The sequence below is a fragment of the Salvelinus namaycush genome, chromosome 24 (assembly GCF_016432855.1).
Source record: "Salvelinus namaycush isolate Seneca chromosome 24, SaNama_1.0, whole genome shotgun sequence".
Classification (NCBI taxonomy): Eukaryota; Metazoa; Chordata; class Actinopteri; order Salmoniformes; family Salmonidae; genus Salvelinus; species Salvelinus namaycush.
Genome location: NC_052330.1, coordinates 32,913,919 through 32,941,572, shown reverse-complemented (window position 1 = coordinate 32,941,572; position 27,654 = coordinate 32,913,919). Strand labels below are relative to the sequence as shown.

Here is a 27,654-nt window from a genome sequence, read left to right as displayed (position 1 = left end):
TCTAGTGTTCTGCTAGTGGTCTAGAGTTTTGCCTAGTGTTCAGTTGTTTTTCTGCTAGTGGTCTAGTGTTCTGCTAGTGTTGCTAGTGTTTCTGCTAGTGGTCTAGAGTTCTGGCTAGTGGTCTATTGGTTTCTGCTACTATATTTCTATGTTCTGCTAGTTTTCTACTACTTTTCTAGAGTTCTGCTAGTGGTCAGAAGTTTCTGCTAGTGTTTCTAGTGTTCTACTAGTGTTTCTGGAGTTCTGCTAGTGGCTATAGTGTGCTGCTAGTGGTCTAGAGTTCTGCTAGTGGTGTTTCTAGAGTTCTGCTGTGGTTCTAGGGTTCTACTATGGTCTAGAGTTCTGCTAGTGGCTATAGTGTGCTGCTAGTGTTCTAAGATTCTGCTAGTGTTATAGTTGCTGCTTGTGTTCTAGTGTTTCTGCTAGTGGTCTAGAGTTCTGCTAGTGTTCTAAGTTCTGCTAGTGTTTTCTAGTTTTCTGCAAGTGTTTACTAGAGTTTCTGCTAGTTGTCTAAGTTTAGTTCTCTAGAGTTCTAGCTGTGTGTTCTAGTTGTTCTGGCAAGTGTTTCTAGAGTTCTGCTAGTGTCTAGAACACTATGCAGAACTCTAGACCACTACAGACTCTAGAACACTTGCAGAACACTAAACACTAGCAGAACTCTAGACACTAGCAGAACTCTAGACCACTAGCAGAACTTAGAACACTTGCAGAACACTAGAACACTAGCAGAACTCTAGACACTAGCAAGAACTCTAGACCACATAGCAGACACTAGAACACAAGCAGCACCTATAACACTAGCAGAACTCTAGAACACTAGCAGCACACTATACCACTAGCAGAACTCTAGACCACTAGTAGAACACTAGAACACAAGCAGAACTCAGAACACTAGCAGAACTCTAGAACACTAGCAGCACACTATAGCACTAGCAAACTCCAGAACACTAGTAGAACACTAGAACACTAGCCAGAACTCAGTACCACTAGCAGAACTCTAGAACACTAGTAGAACACTAGCAGAACACTAGAGCACTAGCAGAACACTAGACCACTAGCAGAACACTAGAACACTAGAACACTAGCAGAACATCAGAACACTAGCAGAACATCAGAACACTAGCAGAACACTAGAACACTAGCAGAACACTAGAACACTAGTAGAACTCTAGACCACTAGCAGAACACTAGAACACTAGTAGAACTCTAGACCACTAGCAGAACACTAGAACACTAGCAGAAACACTAGACCACTAGCAGAACACTATAACACTAGCAAACACTAGAACACTAGCAGAACTCTGAACACTAGCAGAACACTAGAACACTAGCAGAACTTAGAACACTAGCTGAACTCTAGAACACTACAGAACACGAACACTAGCAAGAACTCTAGACACTACAACTCTAGAACACAAGCAGAACTGCCACTAGCGAACCTAAACACTGCAGAACACTAGAACACTAGCAAACTCTAGAACACTAGCAGCACTCTAGACCACTAGCAGAACTCTAGACCACTAGCAGAACACTAGAACACTAGCATAACACTAGAACACTCTAAACTCTAGATACACTAGCAGAACACTATAGACACACTAGCAGAACACTAAACCTAGCAGAACTCTAGAACCTAGCAGAACACTAGAACACTAGCAGAACTCTAGAAACACTAGATGAACTCTAGAAAACCTAGCAGAACACTAGAACACTAGCAGAACTCTAGACCACTAGCAGAACTCTAGAACACTAGCAGAACTCTAACCACTAGCAGAACTCTAGAACACTTGCAGAAACAGAACACTAGCAGAACTCTAGAACACTAGCAGAACTCTAGAACAACTAGCGAACACTAGAACACAACAGCACACTATAACACTAGCAGAACTCAGAACACTAGCAGCACCACTATCCACTAGCAGAACTCTAGACCACTAGTAGAACACTAGAACACAAGCAGAACTCTAGAACACTAGCAGAACTCTAGAACACTAGCAGCACACATATAGCACTAGCAGAACTCCAGAACACTAGTAGAACACTAGAACACTAGCAGAACTCTGACCACTAGCAGAACTCTAGAAAAGTTAGTAGAACACTAGCAGAACACTAAATATTAGCAGAACACTAGACCACTAGCAGACTCTAGACCACTAGCAGAACACTAGAACACTAGCAGAACACTAGACCACTAGCAGAACACTAGAACCTAGCAGAACTCTATGACACTAGCAGAACACTAGAACACTAGCAAGAACTCTAGACCACTATCAGAACTCTAGACCACTATCAGAACTCTAGACCACTAGCAAACACTAGAACCCTAGCAGAACACTAGACCACTAGCAGCACACTAGAACACTAGCAGAACTCTAGACCACTATCAGAACTCTAGACCACTAGCAGAACACTAGAACACTAGCAGGACTCTAGACCCTAGCAGAACACTAGAACACTAGTAGAACTCTAGACCACTAGCAGAACTCTAGACACTATCAGAACTCTAGACCAACTAGTAGAACTCTAGACCACTAGCAGAATACTAGAACACTAGCAGCACACTAGAACACTAGCAGATCTTTAGAACACTAGTAGAACACTAGACCACTAGCAGCACACTAGAACACTAGCAGAACACTGAAGAACACTAGCAGAACACTAGGAACATAGCAGAACTCTAAACACTAGCAGAACACATATAAACACAGAACACGAGAACACTAGCAGAACTCTAGAACACTAGCAGAACACTAGAACACTAGCAGAACTCTAGAACACTAGCTGAACTCTAGAACACTAGCAGAACACTAGAACACTAGCAGAACTCTAGACCACTAGCAGAACTCTAGAACACTAGCAGAACTCTAGACCACTAGCAGAACTCTAGAACACTTGCAGAACACTAGAACACTAGCAGAACTCTAGAACACTAGCAAACTCTAGACCCAGCAGAAACTCTAGACCACTAGCAGAATACTAGAAACCTAGCAGAACACTGATCACTACTGACACTAGCAGAACTCTAGACCACTAGCAGAACTCTAGAACACTAGCAGAAACTCTAGAACACTAGCACAACTCTAGACCACTAGAGAACTCTAAACACTAGCAGAACACTAGAACACTAGCAGAACTCTAGACCACTAGCAGAACTCTAGACCACTAGCAGAACACTAAACACTAGCATACAACTAGAACACTAGCAGAACTCTAGACCACTAGCAGAACTCTAGACCACTAGCAGAACACTAGAACTCTAGCAGAACACTAGAACACTAGCAGAACTCTAGACCACTAGCTGATCTCTAGAACACTAGCAGAACACTAGAACACTAGCAGAACTCTAGAACACTAGCAGAACTCTAGAACACTAGCAGAACATTAGAACACTAGCAGAACACTAGAACACTAACATAACACTAGAACACTAGCAGAACACTAGACCCTAGCATAACTCCACACCACTACAGAACACTAGACCACTAGCAGAACACTAGAACACTAGCATGGCACTAGCAGAACTCTAGACCACTAGCAGAACTCTAGAACACTAGCAGAACTCTAGAACACTAGCACAACTCTAGAACACTAGCACAACTCTAGAACACTAGCAGAACACTAGAACACTAGCAGAACACTAGAACACTAGCATAACTCTAGAACACTAGCAGAACACTAGAACACTAGCAGGACACTAGCAGAACTCTAGAACACTAGCAGACCTCTAGACCACTAGCAGAACACTAGACCACTAGCAGAACACTAGAACACTAGCAGAACTCTAGACCACTATCAAAATTCTAGACCACCAGCAGAACACTAGAACACTAGCAGCACACTAGAACACTAGCAGAACACTAAAACACTAGCATAACACTAAAACACTAGCAGAACTCTAGACCACTAGCAGAACACTAGAACACTAGCAGAGCACTAGAATACTAGCAGAACTGTAGAACACTAGCAGAACACTAGCAGAACACTAGAACACTAGCAGAACTCTAGAACACTAGCAGAACACTAGAACACTAGCAGAACACTAGCACAACACTAGAACACTAGCAAAACACTAGACCACTAGCAGAACACTAGAACACTAGCAGAACACTAGAACACTAGCATAACACTAGAACACTAGCAGAACACTAGAACACTAACCGAACCCTAGAACACAGCAGAACACTAGAACACTAGCAGAACACTAGAACACAAGCAGAACACTAGCAGAACACTAGAGCACTAGCAGAACTCTAGACCACTAGCAGAACACTAGAACACTAGTAGAACTCTAGACCACTAGCAGAACACAGAACAGTAGAACTCAACCACTAGCAAACACTAGAACACTAGCAGCACACTATAACACTAGCAGAACTCTAGAACACTAGTAGAACACTAGAACACTAGAAGAACACTAAAACACTAGCAGAACTCTAGACCGCTATCAAAACTCTAGAACACTAGCAGCACACTTAACACTACAGCACACTATAACACTAGCAGAACTCTAGACCACTAGTAGAACACTAGACACAAGCAGAACTCTAAACACTAGCAAGAACTCTAGAACACTAGCAGCACACTAGAGCACTAGCAGAACTCCAGAACACTAGTAGAACACTAGAAACACTAGCAGAACTCTAGACACTAGCAAACTCTAGACCACTAGCAGAACTCTAGACCACTAGCAGAACTCTAGAACACTAGCAGCACACTAGAGCACTAGCAGAACTCTAGAACACTAGTAGAACACTAGAACATTAGCAGAACACTAGACCACTAGCAGAACTCTAGACCACTAGCAGAACACTAGAACACTAGCAGAACACTAGACACTAGCAGAACACTAAACATAGTAGAACTCTAGACCACTATCAGAACTCTAGACCACTATCAGAACTCTAGACCACTACAGAACTCCAGACCACTAGCAGAACTCTAGAACACTAGCAGAACTCTAGACCACTAGCAGAACACTAGAACACTAGCAAACTCTAGACCACTAGCAGAACTCTAGAAGACTATCAGAACTCTAGACCACTGCAAAAACACTAGAACACTAGCAGCACACTAGAACACTAGCAGAACTCTAGAACACTAGTAGAACACTAGACCACTAGCAGCACACTAGAACACTACAGAAACACTAGAACACTAGCATAGAACACTAGAACACTAGACAGAACTCTAGAACACTAGCAGAACACTATAACACTAGCGAACACTAGAACACTAGCAGAACTCTAGAAACTACAGAACTAGAACACTAGCAACTCTAGAACACTAGCTGAACTCTAGAACACTAGCAGAACACTAGAACACTAGCAGAACTCTAGACCACTAGCAAACTCTAAACACTAGCAGAACTCTAGACCACTAGCAGAACTCTAGAACACTTGCAGAACACTAGAACACTAGCAGAACTCTAGAACACTAGCAGAACTCTAGACCACTAGCAGACACTAGAACACAAGCAGCACACTAATAACACTACAAACTCTAGAACACTAGCAGCACACTATACCACTAGCAAACTCTAGACCACTAGTTAGAACACTAGAACACAAGCAGAACTCTAGAACACTAGCAGAACTCTAGAACACTAGCACACACTATAGCACTAGCAGAACTCCAGAACACTAGTTAGAAACACTAGAACACTAGCAGAACTCTAGACCACTAGCAGAACTCTAGAAAAGTATAGAACACTAGCAGAACACTAGAATATTAGCAGAACACTAGACCACTAGCAGAACTCTAGAACCATAGCAGAACACTAGAACACTAGCAGAACACTAGACCCACTACAGAACACTAGAACACTAGCAGAACTCTAGACCACTAGCAGAACACTAGAACACTAGCAGAACTCTAGTACCATATCAGAACTCTAAGCCACTATCAGAACTCTAGACCACTAGCAGAACACTAAACACTAGCAGAACACTAGACCACTAGCAGCACACTAGAACACTAGCAGAACTCTAGACCACTATCAGAACTCCTAGACCACTAGCAGAACTCTAGAACACTAGCAGGACTCTAGACCACTAGCAAACACTAGAAACACTAGTAGAACTCTAGACCACTAGCAGAACTCTAGAACACTATCAGAACTCTAGACCACTAGTGGAACTCTAGACCACTAGCAGAATACTAGAACACTAGCAGCACACTAGAACACTAGCGATCTTTAGAACACATAGAAACACTAGAACACTAGCAGAACACTAGAACACTAGCAGAACACTAGAACACTAGCAGAACACTAGCAGAACACTGAACACTAGCAGAACTGTAGAATACTAGCAGAACACTAGAACACTAGCAGAACACTAGCAGAACACTAGAACACTAGCAGAACACTAGAACACTAGCAGAACTCTAGAACACTAGCAGAACTCTAGAACACTAGCAGAACACTAGAACACTAGCAGAACTCTAGAACACTAGCAGAACTCTAGACACTACAAACTCTAGACCACTAGCAGAACTCTAGAACACTTGCAGAACACTAGAACACTAGCAGAACTCTAGAACACTAGCAGAACACTAGAGCACTAGCAGAACTCTAGACCACTAGCAGAACACTAGAACACTAGCAGCACACTAGAACACTAGCAGAACTCCAGACCACTAGCAGAACACTAGAACACTAGCAGAACTCTAGAACACAAGCAGAACACTAGAACACTAGCAAAACTCTAGAACACTAGCAGAACACTAGAGCACTAGCAGCACTCTAGACCACTAGCAGCACTCTAGACCACTAGCACAACACTAGAACACTAGCAGCACACTAGAACACTAGCAGAACTCTAGAACACTAGCAGAACACTAGACCACTAGCAGAACACTAGAAGACTAGCAGACCTCTAGACAACTAGCAGAACACTAGAGCACTAGCAGAACTCTAGACCACTAGCAATAACACTAGACACTAGCAGAACTCTAGACATACAGACTCACCTAGCAGAACACTAGAACACTAGCAGAACATCAGAACACTAGCAGAACATCAGAACACTAGCAGAACTCTAGACCACTAGCATACTCTAGAACACTAGCAGAACATCAGAACACTAGCAGAACACTCGCAGAACACTAGCATGGCATACGCAGACTCTACCAACTAGCAGAACTCTAGAACACTAGCAGACTCTAGAACACTAGCACAACTCTAAACACTAGCACAACTCTAGACCACTACAGAACTCTAGACCACTAGCAGAACTCTAGAACACTAGCATAACTCTAGAACACTAGCAGAACACTAGAACACTAGCAGAACTCTAGACCACTAGCAGAACTCAAGACCACTAGCAGAACTCTAGACCACTAGCAGAACACTAGAACACTAGCAGAACACTAGAACACTAGCAGAACTCTAGACCAACTAGCAAACTCTAACCACTAGCAAACACTAGAAACTAGCAACCTACATAGAAACTCTACCACTAGCTGATCTCTAGACCACTAGCAGAACACTAGAACACTAGCAGAACACTAGAACACTAGAACACTAGCAGAACATCAGAACACTAGCAGAACACTAGAACACTAGCAGAACACTCGCAGAACACTAGAACACTAGTAGAACTCTAGACCACTAGCAGAACACTAGAACACTAGCAGAACCTAGCATAACACTAACACATAGCAAAACACTAGACCACTAGCAGAACACTAGAACACTAGCAGAACACTAAACACTAGCAGGAACACTAGAACACTAGCAGAACTTTAGACCACTACAGAACACTAGCAGAACACTAGCAGAACTCTGACCGCTAGCAGAACCAGAACACTAGCAGACACTAGCATAACACTAGAACACTAGCAAAAAACACTAGACCCCTAGCAGAACACTAGAACACTAGCAGAACACTAGAACACTAGCAGAACACTAGCAGAACACTAAACACCACGCAAACTCTAGACCACTAGCAGAACACTAGCAGAACGCTAGAACACTAGCAGAACACTAGAACACTAGCAGAACTCTAGACCACTAGCAGAACACTAGAACACTAGCAGAACACTAGACCACTAGCAGAACACTAGAACACTAGCAGAACTCTAGACCACTAGCAGAACACTAGAACACTAACCGAACTCTAGACCACTATCAAACTCTAGACCACTATCAGAACTCTAGACCACTACAGAACACTAGAACACTAGCAGAACACTAGACACTAGCAGCCACTAGAACACTAGCAGAACTCTAAACCACTATCAGAACTCTAGACCACTAGCAGAACTCTAACACTAGCAGACTCTAGACCACTAGCAGAACACTAGAACACTAGTAGAACTCTAGACCACTAGCAGAACTCTAGACCACTAGCAGAACACTAGAACACTAGCAGAACACTAGAACACTAGCATGACACTAGCAACTCTAGACCACTAGCAGACTCTAGAACACTAGCAGAACTCTAGAACACTAGCAGAACTCTAGAACACTAGCACAACTCTAGACCACTAGCAGAACTCTAGAACACTACAGAACACTAGAACACTAGCAGAACTCTAGACCACTAGTAGAACTCTAGACCACTAGCAGAACACTAGAACACTAGCAGAACACTAGAACACTAGCAGAACTCTAGACCACTAGCAGAACTCTAACCACGCAGAACACTAGAACTCTAGCAGAACACTAGAACACTAGCAGAACTCTAGACCACTAGCTGATCTCTAGAACACTAGCAGAACACTAGAACACTAGCAGAACTCTAGACCACTAGCAGAACTCTAGACCACTAGCAGAAACACTAGAACACTAGCAGAACACTGGAACACTAGCATGGCACTAGCAGAACTCTAGAACTCACTAGCAGAACTCTAGAACACTAGCAGAACTCTAGAACACTAGCCACAACTCTAGACATAGCACACTCTAGACCACTACAGAACTCTAGACCACTAGCAGAACTCTAGAACACTACATAAAATCAACCTAGCAGAACACTAGAACACTAGCAGAACTCTAGACCACTAGAGAACCAAGACCACTAGCAGAACTCTAGACCCACTAGCAAACACTAGAACACTAGCAGTAACACTAGAACACTAGCAGAACTCTAGACCACTAGCAGAACTCTAACCTAGCTACGAACACTAGAACACTAGCAGAACACTAGAACACTAGCAGAACTCTAGACCACTAGCTGATCTCTAGACACTAGCAGAAACACTAGAACACTAGCAGAACCTAGACCACTAGCAGAACACTAGAACACTAGCAGAACACTAGATAACACTAGCAGAACTCTAGACCACTAGCAGAACACTAGCAAAACTAGAAACACTAGCAGAACTCTAGACCGCTAGCAGAACACTAGAACAGTAGCAGAACACTAGCATAACACTAGAACACTAGCAAAACACTAACCACAGCAGAACACTAGAACACTAGCAGAACCTAGAACACTAGCAGAACACTAGAACACTAGCAGAACTCTAGACCACTAGCAGAACACTAGCAACACTAGCAGAACTCTAGACCTAGCGAACACTAGAACACTAGCAGAACACTATATAAGACAGAAACTAAAAAACACTAGACCACTACAGAACACTAGAACACTAGCAAACACAGCATGAACACTAGAACACCAGCAAACTCTAGACCACTACGAACACTAGCAGAACGCTAGAACACTAGCAAACACTAGAAGACTAGCAGAACACTAGTACTGAACTGAACAGAAAAGATTTGAGGGGTCGAGGAAAGAAGGAGCTCGGGGTTAGTTCCATCACCACGCTACACAGGCTTGGTAAGTTCAATATAAGTGGGCAGGTATCGCTGAGTTGTGAATTGGCAAAAGGAGGAGTCTAGCTTGTTCCTTCAGTTTATACAGGTTTGAGAAAAATAATCTAAGTGAACAGGTTCTGAATCACTCATGTCCTCTATTTCTTTGAATATAATGCAGATCAGTTGCATTCATGACATTGAATTATATTCAAAGTCAAACCCAGCATGATTTTATCGGAGATAGTCTAAGATAGTCAAGATTTGGAGCTTTATTCCCCATCTTTATGCGGATGCAAAACCAATGACTGACGCATGAATCATACACCTCTGTATGAGATGGTCAGAAACATCAAACAACAACGCTAGGCAGGTGAAGTAAATGACTGCAATGGAACGCAACTTTTCAAAAGCAAAATTGCCTGTGCATCGAAGAAGAAAATAGTGTTGCCTGGCTCTGTAGTATTTTGTAGGGTAGAATAATGATGTGTATGGCCGGCAAGAATACAGAAAGGGATTTCACAGCTGGAGGAATCCAATTCTCAGGCTAAATCTCCATAACATGCAGTGGGTATATTTTGGCAGCAAAGTGATTTATTTTTTCTGCATTATTCTCACAAACTTCTTCAATCTTCTTTCCTGCAAGAAGGGAGTGTGTGACTGTGTGTGTGTGTTTGTGGTGTGTGTGTGTGTGTGTGTGTGTGTGTGTTTGTGTGTGTGTGTGTGTGTGTGTGTGTGGCCATGGTGTTTTTCGATGTGAATAATGCAAGGCGGAGGATGCAGAACGCTTTAGATATGAGGACTATATCTGACATTCACCATAAATGCTGTTATATCATCTTTAGCCTCTAAAACAACAAAGGAATGACACAATCAGTACTGAGACTACAGAGGTCATTATAAAGCCTAGCATGCTAAAACAATCTCATTGAGATCAATACAGATAGACTTACGATTACGCATGCACACAGACTTGCCATTCTCCTTGTGGGAGAAGTAAGGCTACAAAATGTGAACATGGAGCATCTCTCTTTACGGAAACTAATCAATGCTTCTAGAACTCTGAGAATCCCAGAGCGGCTTGTGCTGCAGCCACCGTTATCAGAAAAAGGCCTATAATTACCACGCCAATCAACTGAACAATCACCAGCTAGACCCGCAATCAGCTTGACCTCTTAAAAGGTGCAGAATGAATCACATTCAGACCAAAACCTTGAGCTAAAACGCAGCCCTCTAATTCCAACTATTTTGTGGTGATTACAACTTTCCCTAAGTCCTTGTACATACTTCTATGATCACTGTGTGCTGATGAATATTCACTGATGTTTCACAGTTGTCAGTAGCTGTGCTACACTATTATAACAACTGAGTTACTTTGTTGGAACACTCATCTGTCTGTCTCACCTGAGGTTAGTATCACGTTGTAGAACTGTCTCACACTGAGGTAGGTAGTGCACATGGTTGTAGAACTGTCTCACACCTGAGGTTAGTAGTGCACGTTGTGGAAATGTCTCATACCTGATAGGTAGTGCACGTTGTGGACGTCTCACACCTGAGTAGGTAGTGCACGTTGTAGAACGCCTCTCACCTGAGGTTAGTAGTGCACATTGTAGAACTGTCTCTGACCTGAGGTTAGTAGTGCACGTTTGTAAACTGTCTCTCACCTGAGGTGTATAGTGCACGTTGTAGAACTGTCCTCTCACCTGAGGTGTAGTGCACGTTGTAGAACTGTCTCTCACCTGAGGTTAGTAGTGCACGTTGTAGAACTGTCTCTCACCTGAGGTAGTAGTGCACGTTGTAGAACTGTCTCACACTGAGGTTAGTAGTGCACGTTGTAGAACTGTCTCTCCCTGAGGTTAGTAGTGCACGTTGTAGAACTGTCTCTCACCTGAGGTTAGTAGTGCACTTTGTAGAACTGTCTCTCACCTAGAGTTAGTAGTGCACGTTGTAGAACTGTCTCTCACCTGAGGTTAGTAGTGCACTTGTAGAAACTGTCTCACACTGAGGTTAGTGCACGTGTTAGAACTGTCTTTCACCTGAGTTAGTAGTGCACGTTGTAGAACTGTCTCTCACCTGAGGTTAGTAGGCCACGTTGTAGAACTGTCTCATTCTGAGGTTTAGTGCAGTTTGAACGTCCTCTCACCTGAGGTTAGTAGTGCACGTTGTAGAACTGTCTCTCACCTGAGGTTAGTATGCACGTTGTAGAACTGGTCTCTCGCCCTGAGGTTAGTAGTGCACGTTGTAGAACTGTCTCTGACCTGAGGTTGTAGTGCACGTTGTAAACGTCCTCTCACCTGAGGTTAGTAGTGCACGTTTGTAGAACTGTCTCTCACCTGAGGTTTAGTAGTGCACGTTGTAGAACTGTCTCTCACCTGAGTTGATAGTGCAACGTTGTAGAACTGTCTCTCACCTGAGGTTAGTAGTGCACGTTGTAGAACTGTCTCTCACCTGAGGTTAGTAGTGCACATTGTAGAACTGTCTCACACCTGAGGTTAGTAGTGCACGTTGTAGAACTGTCTCTCACCTGAGGTTAGTAGTGCACGTTGTAGAACTGTCCTCACACCTGAGGTTAGTAGTGCACGTTGTAGAACTGTCTCACACCTGAGGTTAGTAGTGCACGTTGTAGAACGTCTCACACCTGAGTTAGTAGTGCACGTTGTAGACTGTCTCTGACCTGAGGTTAGTAGTGCACGTTGTAAACTGTCTCACACCTGAGGTTAGTAGTGCACGTTGTAGAAATGGTCTCATATCTGAGGTTAGTAGTGCACGTTTGTAGAACTGTCTCTCACCTGAGGTTAGTAGTGCACATTGTAGAACGTGTCTCTCACCTGAGGTTAGTAGTGCCGTTGTAGAACTGTCATCTCACCTGAGGTTAGTAGTGCGTTGTAGAACTGTCTCTGACCTGAGGTTAGTAGTGCACGTTGTAGAAATTTCTCTCACCTGAGGTTAGTAGTGCACGTTGTAGAACTGTCTCCTGACCTGAGGTTAGTAGTGCACGTTGTAGAACTGTCTCTCACCTGAGGTTAGTAGTGCACTTGTAGAAACTGTCTCTCACCTGAGGTTAGTAGTGCACGTTGTAGAACTGTCTCTGACCTGAGGTTAGTAGTGCACGTTGTAGAACTGTCTCTCACCTGAGGTTAGTAGTGACGTTTGTAGAACTGTCTCTCACCTGAGGTTAGTAGTGCACGTTGTAGAACTGTCCTCACACCTGAGGTTAGTAGTGCATGTTGTAGAACTGTCTCTCACCTGAGGTAGTAGTGCACGTTGTAGAACTGTCTCTCACCTGAGGTTAGTAGTGCACGTTGTAGAACTGTCTCTCACTGAGGTTTAGTAGTGCACGTTGTAGAACTGTCTCTCACCTGAGGTTAGTAGTGCACGTTGTAGAACTGTCTCTCACCTGAGGTTAGTAAGTGCACGTTGTAGAACTGTCTCTCACCTGAGGTTAGTAGTGCACGTTGTAGAACTGTCTCTCACCTGAGGTTAGTAGTGCACTTGTAGAACTGTCTCTCACCTGAGGTTAGTATGCACGTTGTAGAACTGTCTCTCACCTGAGGTTAGTAGTGCACGTTGTAGAACTGTCTCTCACCTGAGGTTATGTAGTTGCACGATTGTAGACTGTCTCAACTGAGGTTAGTAGTGCACGTTGTAGAACTGTCTCGTCACCTGAGGTTTTGAGTAGTGCACATTGTAGAACTGTCTCACACCTGAGGTTAGTAGTGCACGTTGTAAGAACTGTCTCTCACCTGAGGTTAGTAGTGCACTTTGTAGAACTTCTCACACCTGAGGTTAGTAGTGCACGTTGTAGAACTGTCTCTCCCTGAGGTTAGTAGTGCACGTTGTAGAAACTGTCTCCTCACCTGAGGTTTAGTGTGCACGTTGTAGACCTGTCTCTCACCTGAGGTTAGTAGTGCACGTTGTAGACTGTCTCTCACCTGAGGTTAGTAGTGCACGTTGTAGAACTGTCTCACACCTGAGGTTAGTAGTGCACATTGTAGAACTGTCTCTCACCTGAGGTTAGTAGTGCACGTTGTAGACTGTCTCACACCTGAGGTTAGTAGTGCACGTTGTGAACTGTCTCTCACCTGAGTTAGTAGTGCACGTTGTAGAACTCCTCCACCTGAGGTTAGTAGTGCACGTTGTAGAACTGGCTCTCACCTGAGGTTAGTAGTGCACGTTGTAGAACTGTCTCACACCTGAGGTTAGTAGTGCACATTGTAGAACTGTCTCACACCTGAGGTTAGTAGTGCACGTTGTAGAACTGTTCTCTCACCTGAGGTGTAGTAGTGCACTTTGTAGAACTGTCTCTCACCTGAGGGTTGTAGTGCACTTGTAGAACTGTCTCTCACCTGAGGTTAGTAGTGCACTTGTAGAACTGTCCTCTCACCTGAGGTTAGTAGTGCCATTGTAGAACTGTCTCCAACTGAGGTTAGTAGTGCACGTGTAAGAACTGTCTCACACCTGAGGTTAGTAGTGCACTTTGTAGAAATGTCTCACACCTGAGGTATGGTAGTGCAGAGTTGGAGAACTGTCTCACACCTGAGGTTAGTAGTGCACCGTTGTAGAAATGTCTCTCACCTGAGGTAGGTAGTGCACTTGTAGAACTGTCTCTCACCTGAGGTTAGTAGTGCACGTTGTAGAACTGTCTCTCCCTGAGGTTAGTAGTGCACGTTGTAGAACTGTCCTCTCACCTGAGGTTGTAGTGCACGTTGTAAGAACTGTCTCTCACCTGAGGTTAGTAGTGGCACGTTGTAGAACTGTCTCTCACCTGAGGTTAGTAGTGCACGTTGTAGAACTGTCTCACACCTGAGGTTAGTAGTGCACTTGTAGAACTGTCCTCTCACCTGAGTTAGTGGTGTATTCTTTATTTACATTTATGTTTACAGCTCTGGGCCGTCTATAGCCTGTGATCTGGTTAGCCGGATAAACCCTCCAGCCCTACAGGACTCTGATGAGATATAGTGGCACAGACATGTAATGGGTCCCTACTGGCACCCTATTCCCTATATAGTGCACTACTTTTGACTAGAACTATATGGGCCCTGTTTAAAGTAGTGCACTATATAGGGAAAAGGGTTCCATTTGAGCCAAACACTTTATTTTCCCTTGGGTTAGAACAACAAAGGCACAATTTACACCTCCAACCGATCTGCTGAACCCCACAGATTGGCTTCTACATCAATATGAGATGGTACAGGCTGTGTCAGAGCCTAAGGGAAGGGATGTTAACTCTGTCCATATATTCATATATATGGGGGACTCACAGAGCAGGGGTATTTACATATTACACCGATACTTTTATCTTAACATATACACTGCTGTTTTCTGCCCAGATGGCAAGAAGGGAAAGGGGGGGGGGGCTTTAAGGTAAAGGACAACAGCATCCAACAAGGCCACATATCTCTCATCCATCAAAACCCAATTTGCTTATTTACAATGCGACAACAGAGCACAACCCCCAAGGCGTAGAGATGTTTTGTGGGGTGAGAACAAGGAAGCAGAATCAATTCTAACTCAAGCTCTGCCTTTTTATACTCTCTGACCGTTTCCATGGCTATCCCTAGCGGTGTGAGTTGTCGTCGTGGAGATCAGAGTGGCCGGCCACACAGTAGAAGAATGGCAAATGTAACACACACGGGGGATAAGAAGCATGTTCCGTGTTGTTGTCGCGGTAACCTTGAGCTCCTCTGTGGTTTGAGAGAGGGATATTGGAGGAGGGATATGTTTCCACATACAGCAAACAGTATGCCATGGATTATAAATACATACGTACAACCCTCCCTTTCGCTCTTTATCTCTCCTCTTCCACCTCCTCTCTTCTCTCCTCTCCTCTCCTCTCCTCTCCTCTCCTCTCTCTCCTCTCCTCTCTCTCTCCTCCTCTCGTCTCTCCTCCACTCCTCGACTCCCCGTCCCCTCCAGCCGCAGCATACTATTTGGAACCCACTGCTGGCTTGCCTCTAAGCTAAGCAGGTTTGGGTCCTGGTCAGTCCCTGGATGGAGGACCAGATGCTGCTGGAAGTGGTGTTGGAGGGCTAGTAGGAGGCCTCCGTTTTAAAAAAAGAAAAATACCAAAATCGCACTCCCTCAGATAGTCATCATCGTGAAGGAAGCTTTCATTTGATTGTGTCTGTTCTGTGTTATCATGTCTGATCTGTGTTATCATGTTGATCTTGTTATCATGTCTGATCTGTGGTTATCATGTCCTGATCTGTGTTTATCATGTCTGATCTTGTGTTATCATGTCTGATCTGTGTTCAGTCTGATCTGGGCTTTGACAGAACGATAAGGAGGAGAGGTTGTATTACATGGGAATCGATGGCATTCAGCCTTATAACTATCAATAGGCTGCACAACTCTTTTCACTCACGCCCTCACAGATAGATGAGAGGGGATAGAGAGGAGGAGGAGGGTGGGTGGAGGGGGAACTATAGGTGGCACATATACTATTAACAGCTGGACGACAAAGTCCTATTCTTAGATGTGGACGTTCGCGTATGTCTCAGTGGAGTGGTAACGTATGATGCTGCTGGATGAGGTCTACAATTACATGATTGCTTTTCGTTAAAACCAAATACATTAGAGATAATAGATAATATAGAGCTGTCAATAGAACACCAGCCCGCCATTAAACCCAACGATATACCATTACAGACCCGCAGAGGTTCATTTTCAGATATTTATGTGTTCCTTAATGTACAAAGATGTATTACAGCTAAATGGGTTCTATAACCAACTATAATTTCCAAAATCATGACCTAAGTGATTTCCAAGATCAATATTGATATTTTCCAAAGAGCCACCCTTATGGGTCCTCTCTCTCCTCTCCTCTCCTCTCCTCTCCTCTCTCCTCTCATCTCTCTCCTCTCCTCTCCTCTCCTCTCCTCTCCTCTCCTCTCCTCTTCCTCTCCTCTTCCCTCTCCTCTCCTCCTCCCTCTCCTCTCCTCTCCTCTCCCCTCCTCTCCTCTCCTCTCCTCTCCTCTCCTCATCTCCTCTCCTCATCTCCTCTCCTCATCTCCTCTCCCTTCTCTACTTTCCTCTGCTCATCCTCTCTTTTTCAGACTTCCTCCGTTCAGCATTATTTGTTTCCTCTCAGGTCATACATACCACAGAGGATAAAAGAAAAATAACGAAAAAAAGAGTACAAAATACATATCATTGTTCACACTACCATCTCGCATGGCAGTTTCAGTGCAATAGTTGTGTGGGCTATTTATTAATCGGCCTGGCTTCTGTACACAGAGAGCACTAACAACGCACTGGGAGAAGGGTAGCAGGCTGCCAGAGTCACAGACTGGGTCACAAAAGGCACCCTATTTCCCTACATAGTACACTACTTTTGGCCAGGGCCCTAGTGCAGTATATATCAAATAGGTTTGTTTGGGATGCAGTGCCACAGTGCAGTCATAATTGCCGCGGTGGCCCATATCAAACAGCCCTAATCAAACAGCCTGTATCAAACAGCAGTCCACTTATCTTCCTGTGGAATTGGTAAAAAGGAAATGGTATATTGGCCCTGATCCTTAATTCACTGCTGCTGCTGCTGCTGCTGAGGACAAGGTCATCAGGGAGGGCTTGAACTAACACCAGAGAGGAGGGAGAGAGAGAGAGGTAAGGAGAGTAGGAGAGAGGTAGGGAGAGGTAGGGAGAGGTAGGGAGAGCAAGAGGAGAGGTAGGGAGAGGGAGAGAGAGTTAGGGAGAGGTAGGAGAGAGAAAGAGAGGAGAGAGGAGAGAGAGAGAGAAAGAGGGGGGTAGGGAGAGAGAGAGAGAGAGGTAGGGAGAGGTAGGGAGGTAGGGAGAGAAAGCGAGAAAGACAGGGAGAGCGAGAGATGAGATTCTTCCCATGCTGTTGCAGTGTGGATATGAGCTATGCTGGAGCCGCAGCTAAAATGTGCTCGACACACATGCTGTTCTGTGAACGCTTGCAAGGTTGTTACTGTGTACATGGATGTTTAAATGACAGGTCCGTGTTTCAAATAGGGAATTGTGAAGAGGGGAGGGGGGGGGCACCCTATTCCCTAGCGCACTACTTTTCACCAGTGCCCTGGGAATAGGGTGCCTTGGTCAGGGCTAATGACTCTTGAACAGTTCTCCCTCAGAAATACTGTAAACACAGCAAGAATATAGTTCTTTGATTGAATTGAAGGGCAGGTTGTTTGAGTTCAAAAAGATACGTTTGACATTTACCTGGTCTGTTCTTGCATCGTAATGCTCCTCTCTCACAGAAGTTCTTATTATTTCATGTGATACAGAACAATGTGCTTTGCTGTTCATCGTTCATTACGCAAGCCGCTAAGCGCGAAATCTTTACTTTTCACAATTAACAACGAGGTCCCTTCTGAGTTCAGCTCTCTAATGAGCACAAACCCAATTAAGCATATTCATTAAGTCTCTATTTACAAAATTGAAAGTTGAAAATGCTGTACTAACTGATAAAATATACTCCAGAGCCCCTGTTGTACATGATTCTTATTCCCTTTTATTCGCTCATTGGTATTGACTGTGTACCAAATGGCATGCTAGTGCACTCCTTTTGAGCTATATGACCCTGTTTAAAGTAGTGCACTACATCGGAATAGGTGCAATTTTAGACGTAGATTTGGCTTGCAACAGGCTTTAGTGGGCTGTAGTAGTCGTAATGTACAATAACAATTCTCTATGGGCAACAATGTGAATATTACCCTCATCTTCCCCATTAGAAATGAACCAAAAGCAGCTGGGCTTAGCCAAAATAAAAGCACTTACAATATATTTAATTATGACATCACAGACAGCGCCACAGTATTACATAATGTGTATTTATTCTGTGCAACCACGGTTGTGCATGGTTACTTAGGAAATGTAATCCGTTACAGTTATAGTTACTGTACAAAATTGTAATCAGTAACTGTAACTTTTGAATTACCCAAACTTAGTAAGTTAATCATCTTATTACCCTTCCATTATTTTAAGATTACTTCGTCCCTTCAGAGGCATTAGAAAAGACAAAATGTATGTTACCAATTGAACGACATCTATTGCAGGATAAATCATTGTAAAGTTTACAAGCTGGCCATATATGGATGTTCAATGTTACTTTATGGGTTTGGTTACGTAGGCTTCTTCTACTAACCCATCGCTTTCTACGTACATATAATAATACTATTAATTATTATATATATCATTAAAAACCCAAAGTCTATCAGAATTCCAGTCATTCCAAATAATGTTATATCCCCCTTGATCTTCAAGAAATAGGACTTTGAAATATGGAAGTATAGATTAGCCAAATAGTTTTACCTAACATGACCCCAAGACTAAGGACTATTACCCCGCCTACTCTGTAGCCCTACTCTGCCCTACTCTCTCTCAACAGGGATGGTCGGAGATTCACGTTTATCGTCGAAGAATGGCGTTACACCGAGGCTGTACTCTGAGCGGGATCGATTTGGAGGTGGAGGGTCCGTCATGGTCTGGGGCGGTTTGTTCACAGCATCATCGGACTGATCTTGTTGTCATTGCAGGCAATCTCAACTCTGTGCGTTACAGGGAAGACATCCTCCCTCCTCATTGTGGTTCCCTTCCTACAGGCTCATCCTGACATGACCCTCCAGCAGGACAATGCCACCAGCCATACTGCTCTTCTGTGCGTGATTTCCTGCAAACAGGAATGTCAGTGTTCTGCCATGGCCACAAAGAGCCCGGATCTCAATCCCATTGAGCACGTCTGGACCTGTTGGATCGAGGGTGAGGGCTAGGGCCATTCCTCCCAAAATGTCCAGGAACTTGCAGGTGCCTTGGTGAAGAGTGGGGTAACATCTCACAGCAAGAACGGAGCAAATCTGGTGCAGTCCATGAGGAGGAGATGCACTGCAGTACTTAATGCAGCTGGTGGCCACACAAGATACTGACTGGTTACTTTAATTCCCCCTCCCCCCCTTTGTTCAGGGGACACATTATTACATTTATTTTAGTCACATCTATGGAACTTGTTCAGCTTATGTATCAGTTGTTGAATCTTGTTATGTTCATACAAATATTTACACATGTTAAGTTAGCTGAAATAAACGCACTGACAGTGAAGGAATGCTTCTTTTTTGCTGAGTTTTATAAGACTCCACTTTTATTCCATAGGTGGGGTCCGCACTATGCAGCTGTTGCAAGAGCGCATTTTTCACTGGGCTGTCCACTGGTTTCAAAAAATTGATTGATAGGAAGCTAAAAACCTGTTGAGGACAGAGGGCGCTGTTTTCACTTTGGGTGAAAATCGTGCCCAATTTAAACGGCCTCGTACTCAATTCTTGCTCGACAATATGCATATTATTATATTACTATTGGATAGAAAACACTCTCTAGTTTCTAAAACCGTTTGAATTATATCTGTGAGTAAAACAGAACTCCTTTAACAGCAAACTTCCTGACAGGAAGTGGAAAATCGTGAAATCGATGCACTGTTCTAGGGCTGCCTATTAAGGTCCTTGATATTTATTAGAATACATGCACTAGGTATCTAGTATAGGCTGTCTAGGTATTTAGTACAGACTGTCTAGATATTTAGTACAGGCTGTCTAGGTATTTTGTACAGAATGTCTAGGTATCTAGTATGGCTGTCTAGGTATCTAGTATAGGCTGTCTAGGTATCTAGTATAGGCTGTCTAGGTATCTAGTATAGGCTGTCTAGGTATCTAGTATAGGCTGTCTAGGTATCTAGTATAGGCTGTCTAGGTATCTAGTATAGGCTGTCTAGGTATTTAGTATAGGCTGTCTAGGTATCGAGTATAGGCTGTCTAGGTATTTAGTATAAGCTGTCTAGTTATCTAGTATAGGCTGTCTAGATATTTAGTACAGGCTGGCTAGGTATCTAGTATAGGCTGGCTAGGTATTTAGTACAGACTGTCTAGGTATTTAGTATATGCTGTCTAGATATTTAGTACATGCTGTCTAGGTATCTAGTATAGGCTGTCTAGTTATCTAGTACAGGCTGTCTAGGTATCTAGTATAGGCTGGCTAGGTATTTAGTACAGAATGTCTAGGTATTTAGTACAGGCTGGCTAGGTATTTAGTATAGGCTGTCTCGGTATCTAGTATAGGCTGTCTAGGTATTTAGTATAGGCTGTCTAGGTATCTAGTATAGGCTGTCTAGGTATTTAGTATAGGCTGTCTAGGTATTTAGTACAGACTGTCTAGGTATTTAGTACAGGCTGTCTAGGTATTTAGTATAGGCTGTCTAGGTATTTAGTATAGGCTGTCTAGGTATCTAGTATAGGCTGTCTAGGTATTTAGTATAGGCTGTCTAGGTATCTAGTATAGGCTGTCTAGGTATTTAGTATAGGCTGTCTAGGTATCTAGTATAGGCTGTCTAGATATTTAGTATAGGCTGTCTAGGTACCTAGTATAGGCTGTCTAGGTATCTAGTACAGACTGTCTAGGTATCTAGTATAGGCTGTCTAGATATTTAGTACATACTGTCTAGGTATCTAGTATAGACTGTCTAGGTATCTAGTATAGGCTGTCTAGGTATTTAGTACAGACTGTCTAGGTATCTAGTATAGGCTGTCTAGGTATTTAGTACAGAATGTCTAGGTATTTAGTACAGGCTGTCTAGGTATTTAGTATAGGCTGTCTAGGTATTTAGTATAGGCTGTCTAGGTATCTAGTATAGGCTGTCTAGTTATCTAGTACAGGCTGTCTAGGTATCTAGTATAGGCTGGCTAGGTATTTAGTACAGAATGTCTAGGTATTTAGTACAGGCTGGCTAGGTATTTAGTATAGGCTGTCTCGGTATCTAGTATAGGCTGTCTAGGTATTTAGTATAGGCTGTCTAGGTATCTAGTATAGGCTGTCTAGGTATTTAGTATAGGCTGTCTAGGTATTTAGTACAGACTGTCTAGGTATTTAGTATAGGCTGTCTAGGTATTTAGTATAGGCTGTCTAGGTATTTAGTATAGGCTGTCTCGGTATCTAGTATAGGCTGTCTAGGTATTTAGTATAGGCTGTCTAGGTATCTAGTATAGGCTGTCTAGGTATTTAGTATAGGCTGTCTAGGTATCTAGTATAGGCTGTCTAGATATTTAGTACAGACTGTCTAGGTATTTAGTACAGACTGTCTAGGTATCTAGTATAGGATGTCTAGGTATCTAGTATAGGCTGTCTAGGTATTTAGTACAGACTGTCTAGATATTTAGTACAGACTGTCTAGATATTTAGTACAGGCTTTCTAGGTATTTAGTACAGAATGTCTAGGTATCTAGTATAGGCTGTCTAGGTATCTAGTATAGGCTGTCTAGGTATCTAGTATAGGCTGTCTAGGTATCTAGTATAGGCTGTCTAGGTACCTAGTATAGGCTGTCTAGGTATCTAGTACAGACTGTCTAGGTATCTAGTATAGGCTGTCTAGATATTTAGTACAGACTGTCTAGGTATCTAGTATAGGCTGTCTAGATATTTAGTACAGACTGTCTAGGTATTTAGTACAGACTGTCTAGGTATCTAGTATAGGCTGTCTAGGTATCTAGTATAGGCTGTCTAGGTATTTAGTACAGACTGTCTAGATATTTAGTACAGGCTGTCTAGGTATTTTGTACAGAATGTCTAGGTATCTAGTATAGGCTGTCTAGGTATCTAGTATAGGCTGTCTATGTATCTAGTATAGGCTGTCTAGGTATCTAGTATAGGCTGTCTAGGTACCTAGTATAGGCTGTCTAGGTATCTAGTATAGGCTGTCTAGATATTTATTACAGACTGTCTAGGTATCTAGTATAGGCTGTCTAGGTATTTAGTACAGACTGTCTAGGTATTTAGTACAGGCTGGAGTGGGATGGTAGTAGGAGACTGGATGTGCTCTATTTCCTCTCTAGGTTCTCTTCTGGTAGGGTCAATCTTCCATACAGATACATTTAACTTAGGTGACTGTATGGGTCCACTGTCTGTGATGTGCAGCCTCTCACCATGTTCTCTGCTGTCTCTTCTCTGTCTGTCCCGGTGCCGCCCTTGCCCCGGCAGACGACAGATGACATAGTATCGTCGGCGGAGTGTTCCAGCGATGACGAGGATCTGGAGGAGTGTGATTCCGGACACGCAGGTGGGATGGGTGTGTGTCGAGTTGTGCTTGCTCAGACCTACCAGTCTATTTTTATTCCTTTGATTGATTTGCAACCAAAACCAAAAAAAGAGGATCGTTCTCCTCTAAGCATCAGGTCCCATGGGAGCCTAAAGTGTAACTTCAGAATACTTCCTAAAAGCACCGTGAGATACAATAGTAAGAATCTGAGGGTTTCCGCTATATGTGGAAAGCTGAAAGAGCTCCAAGCACTTTGAAGTTGATGAAAGTAAATCCTTAGCAGGCCCTCTGTAGAAAAGTCACTTTTGAAGTTATATTTATGCTCCAAACTCTGAGTAAATGTATTCATAGTTCTACACACCCACATATGTTATAGTGTTATAGTCTGTATAATACAGTTCGATTATAGTCTCTGATACAAATTACACTTATCTGTGGGGCCTCTGGTCGTTAAGATGGTTAAAAGCGTTAATACTAATTTTTTTCTCTCAGCATTCAAAGGAGAGAAAACTTTCAATCAAAAAGTACCAAATTAGTATCAAGCTCCATGTTCACACTGATGCTTCAAAATGTATCTGTCCTGTTTTACACGGTTGACATGTTTCTTGCTGTGCGTGTGTGTGCTTCTTCTCGACAGAGGATACATTTTGAGATTGTTTTTGAAAGAACAAAATGCTTTCAGCATAGATACTGTGATGTGTAGCAGACTAACTACAACAGACCCAGTCCTCCCCCTCTCCTCTCTTTCTCCTGTTTGTTCCTTTTGTTTCCTTATACGTTGGAGGTTTGCCTTACCTGAAACACTCTAATAGACAACAGATATCCTCCAACTTCTGTGTGCATCGTTTTTCTCTCTCTCCCGCTACACCACACATAGTTGTCACCAGGTTGAAGTGAGTTATAACTCTCAGTAGTGTCAAATAATAATGATAACGCATAATGCCAGAGCTGAGCAGGAAGTAGATTTTAAATGGAAACATGTCACTTGTTTTGAGACAACTTGGGTTTAGGAGCGGTTTGCTGCATGTTAATATTAATGATACGCTGTCTGTCATGTCCCCAACAGAGCTCAGCTCAGCCCCATCAGAGCAGAGCCAATCATATTGTCTGTCATGAGGATAATATATCCAGATACACTCCTACTAGTCCTGAGAATGAATAACTACTAACAAATACTGTCTGATACACTCCTACTAGTCCTGAGAATGAATAACTACTAACAAATACTGTCTGATACACTCCTACTAGTCCTGAGAATGAATAACTACTAACAAATACTGTCTGATACACTCCTACTAGTCCTGAAAATGAATAACTACTAACAAATACTGTCTGATACACTCCTACTAGTCCTGAGAATGAATAACTACTAACAAATACTGTCTGATACACTCCTACTAGTCCTGAGAATGAATAACTACTAACAAATACTGTCTGATACACTCCTACTAGTCCTGAGAATGAATAACTACTAACAAATACTGTCTGATACACTCCTACTAGTCCTGAAAATGAATAACTACTAACAAATACTGTCTGATACACTCCTACTAGTCCTGAGAATGAATAACTACTAACAAATACTGTCTGATACACTCCTACTAGTCCTGAGAATGAAGAACTACTAACAAATACTGTCTGATACACTCCTACTAGTCCTGAGAATGAATAACTACTAACAAATACTGTCTGATACACTCCTACTAGTCCTGAGAATGAATAACTACTAACAAATACTGTCTGATACACTCCTACTAGTCCTGAAAATGAATAACTACTAACAAATACTGTCTGATACACTCCTACTAGTCCTGAGAATGAATAACTACTAACAAATACTGTCTGATACACTCCTACTAGTCCTGAGAATGAATAACTACTAACAAATACTGTCTGATACACTCCTACTAGTCCTGAGAATGAATAACTACTAACAAATACTGTCTGATACACTCCTACTAGTCCTGAGAATGAATAACTACTAACAAATACTGTCTGATACACTCCTACTAGTCCTGAAAATGAATAACTTCTAACAAATACTGTCTGATACACTCCTACTAGTCCTGAGAATGAATAACTACTAACAAATACTGTCTGATACACTCCTACTAGTCCTGAGAATGAATATCTACTAACAAATACTGTCTGATACACTCCTACTAGTCCTGAGAATGAATAACTACTAACAAATACTGTCTGATACACTCCTACTAGTCCTGAGAATGAATAACTACTAACAAATACTGTCTGATACACTCCTACTAGTCCTGAAAATGAATAACTACTAACAAATACTGTCTGATACACTCCTACTAGTCCTGAGAATGAATAACTACTAACAAATACTGTCTGATACACTCCTACTAGTCCTGAGAATGAATAACTACTAACAAATACTGTCTGATACACTCCTACTAGTCCTGAAAATGAATAACTACTAACAAATACTGTCTGATACACTCCTACTAGTCCTGAAAATGAATAACTACAAACAAATATTGCCTGGTACAATGTGAACCAGCATAGACATAAACTACCCAGAACAGACATCCCCATTCAAGTCACCGTTCTGTGGTTGGTCAATGTTCCGGCAGACTATTGAATATTCAAATTCTATGAATATTGTGTGAAGGGCCTCTCTCGCTCTCCCCTCTCCTGAATCTCTGTGGAAGTCATTCTCCCCCTCTCCTCCCTCCTGTGGAAGTCATTCTCCCCCTCTTGCTTCTCCTGTGGAAGTCATTCTCCCCCTCTCTACTCTCCTGTGGAAGTCATTCTCCCTCTCTCTACTCTCATGTGGAAGTCATTTTCCCCCTCTCTACTCTCCTGTGGAAGTCATTCTCCCTCTCTCTACTCTCCTGTGGAAGTCATTCTCCCTCTCTCTACTCTCCTGTGGAAGTCATTCTCCCTCTCTCTACTCTCCTGTGGAAGTCATTCTCCCTCTCTCTACTCTCCTGTGGAAGTCATTCTCCATCTCTCTACTCTCATGTGGAAGTCATTCCCCCATTCTCTACTCTCATGTGGAAGTCATACTCCCCCTCTCTCCCCTCCTGTGGAAGTCGTTCTCCACCTCTCCCCTCCTGTGGAAGTCATTCTATCTCCCTCCCTGTCCCTCCTGTGGAAGTCATACTCCCCCTCTCTCCCCTCCTGTGGAAGTCGTTCTCCACCTCTCCCCTCCTGTGGATGTCATTCTCCCCCTCTCTCCCCTCATGTGGAAGTCGTTCTCCACCTCTCCCCTCCTGTGGAAGTCATTCTATCTCCCTCCCTTTCCCTCCTGTGGAAGTCATACTCCCCCTCTCTCCCCTCCTGTGGAAGTCGTTCTCCACCTCTCCCCTCCTGTGGAAGTCATTCTATCTCCCTCCCTGTCCCTCTTGTGGAAGTCATACTCCCCCTCTCTCCCCTCCTGTGGAAGTCGTTCTCCACCTCTCCCCTCCTGTGGAAGTCATTCTATCTCCCTCCCTTTCCCTCCTGTGGAAGTCATACTCCCCCTCTCTCCCCTCCTGTGGAAGTCGTTCTCCACCTCTCCCCTCCAGTGGATGTCATTCTCCCCCTCTCTCCACTCTTGTGGAAGTCATTCTCCTCCCTCTCTCCACTCTTGTGGAAGTCATTTCCCCCCTCTCCCGCCCTGTGGAAGTCATTCTCCCCCACTCTACCATCCTGTGGAAGTCATTCTCCCCCTCTCTCCCTTCCTGTGGAAGTCATTCTCCCCCTCTCTCCCTTCCTGTGGAAGTCATTCTCCCCCTCTCTCCCTTCCTGTGGAAGTCATTCTCCCCCTCTCTCCCTTCCTGTGGAAGTCATTCTCCCCCTCTCTCCCTTCCTGTTGAAGTCATTCTCTCCCTCTCTACAATCCTGTGGAAGTCATTCTCCCCCTCTCTCCCTTCCTGTGGAAGTCATTCTCCCCCTCTCTCCTCTTGTGGAAAACATTATCCCCCTCTCTCCCTTCCTGTTGAAGTCATTCTCCCCCTCTCTACAATCCTGTGGAAGTCATTCTCCCCCTCTCTCCCTTCCTGTGGAAGTCATTATCTCCCTCTCTACTATCATGTGGAATTCATTCTCCCCCTCTTTACCATCCTGTGGAAGTCATTCTCTCCCTCTCTACCATCCTGTGGAAGTCATTCTCCCCCTCTCTCCCTTCCTGTGGAAGTCATTCTCCCCCTCTCTCCCTTCCTGTGGAAGTCATTCTCCCTCTCTCTCCCTTCTTGTGGAAGTCATTCTCTCCCTCTCTACCATCCTGTGGAAGTCATTCTCCCCCTCTCTCCCTTCCTGTGGAAGTCATTCTCCCTCTCTCTCCCTTCTTGTGGAAGTCATTATCCCCCTCTCTCCTCTTGTGGAAAACATTATCCCCCTCTCTCCCTTCCTGTTGAAGTCATTCTATCCCTCTCTACCAACCTGTGGAAGTCATTCTCCCAGTATCTCTCCTCCTGTGGAAGTCATTCTCTCCTCTTGTGGAAGTCATTCTCCTCCTCTCTACCAACCTGTGGAAGTCATTCTCCCAGTATCTCTCCTCCTGTGGAAGTCATTCTCTCCTCTTGTGGAAGTCATTCTCCTCCTCTCTACCAACCTGTGGAAGTCATTCTCCCAGTATCTCTCCTCCTATGGAAGTCATTCTCTCCTCTTGTGGAAGTCGTTCTCCCCCTCTCTACCATCCTGTGGAAGTCATTCTCCCCTCTCTGCCATCCTGTGGATGTCAATCTCCCTCTGTCTCCCCTCCTTTGGAAGTCATTCTCGCCCCCTCTCATGGATGTTATTATCCCTCTCTCCCCTTCTGTGGAAGTCATTCTCCTCCCTCCTGTGGATGTCATTATCCCCTCTCTCCTCTCCAGTGGAAGTCATTCTCCCCCTCTCTACAATCATGTGGAAT

The 27,654-nt window shown here is 43.5% G+C and overlaps 1 protein-coding gene across 1 annotated transcript in view; it reads left to right on the top strand.

The window, feature by feature from the left end:
• Window positions 1-27,654, top strand: part of LOC120019189 (neurexin-3b) — a 520,460-nt gene that overhangs the window by 473,896 nt on the left and 18,910 nt on the right. The window contains exon 18 of the mRNA XM_038962500.1: window positions 22,736-22,800. Coding sequence (XP_038818428.1) covers window positions 22,736-22,800 — 65 coding nt within the window. The remainder of the gene's footprint in view (window positions 1-22,735; window positions 22,801-27,654) is intronic.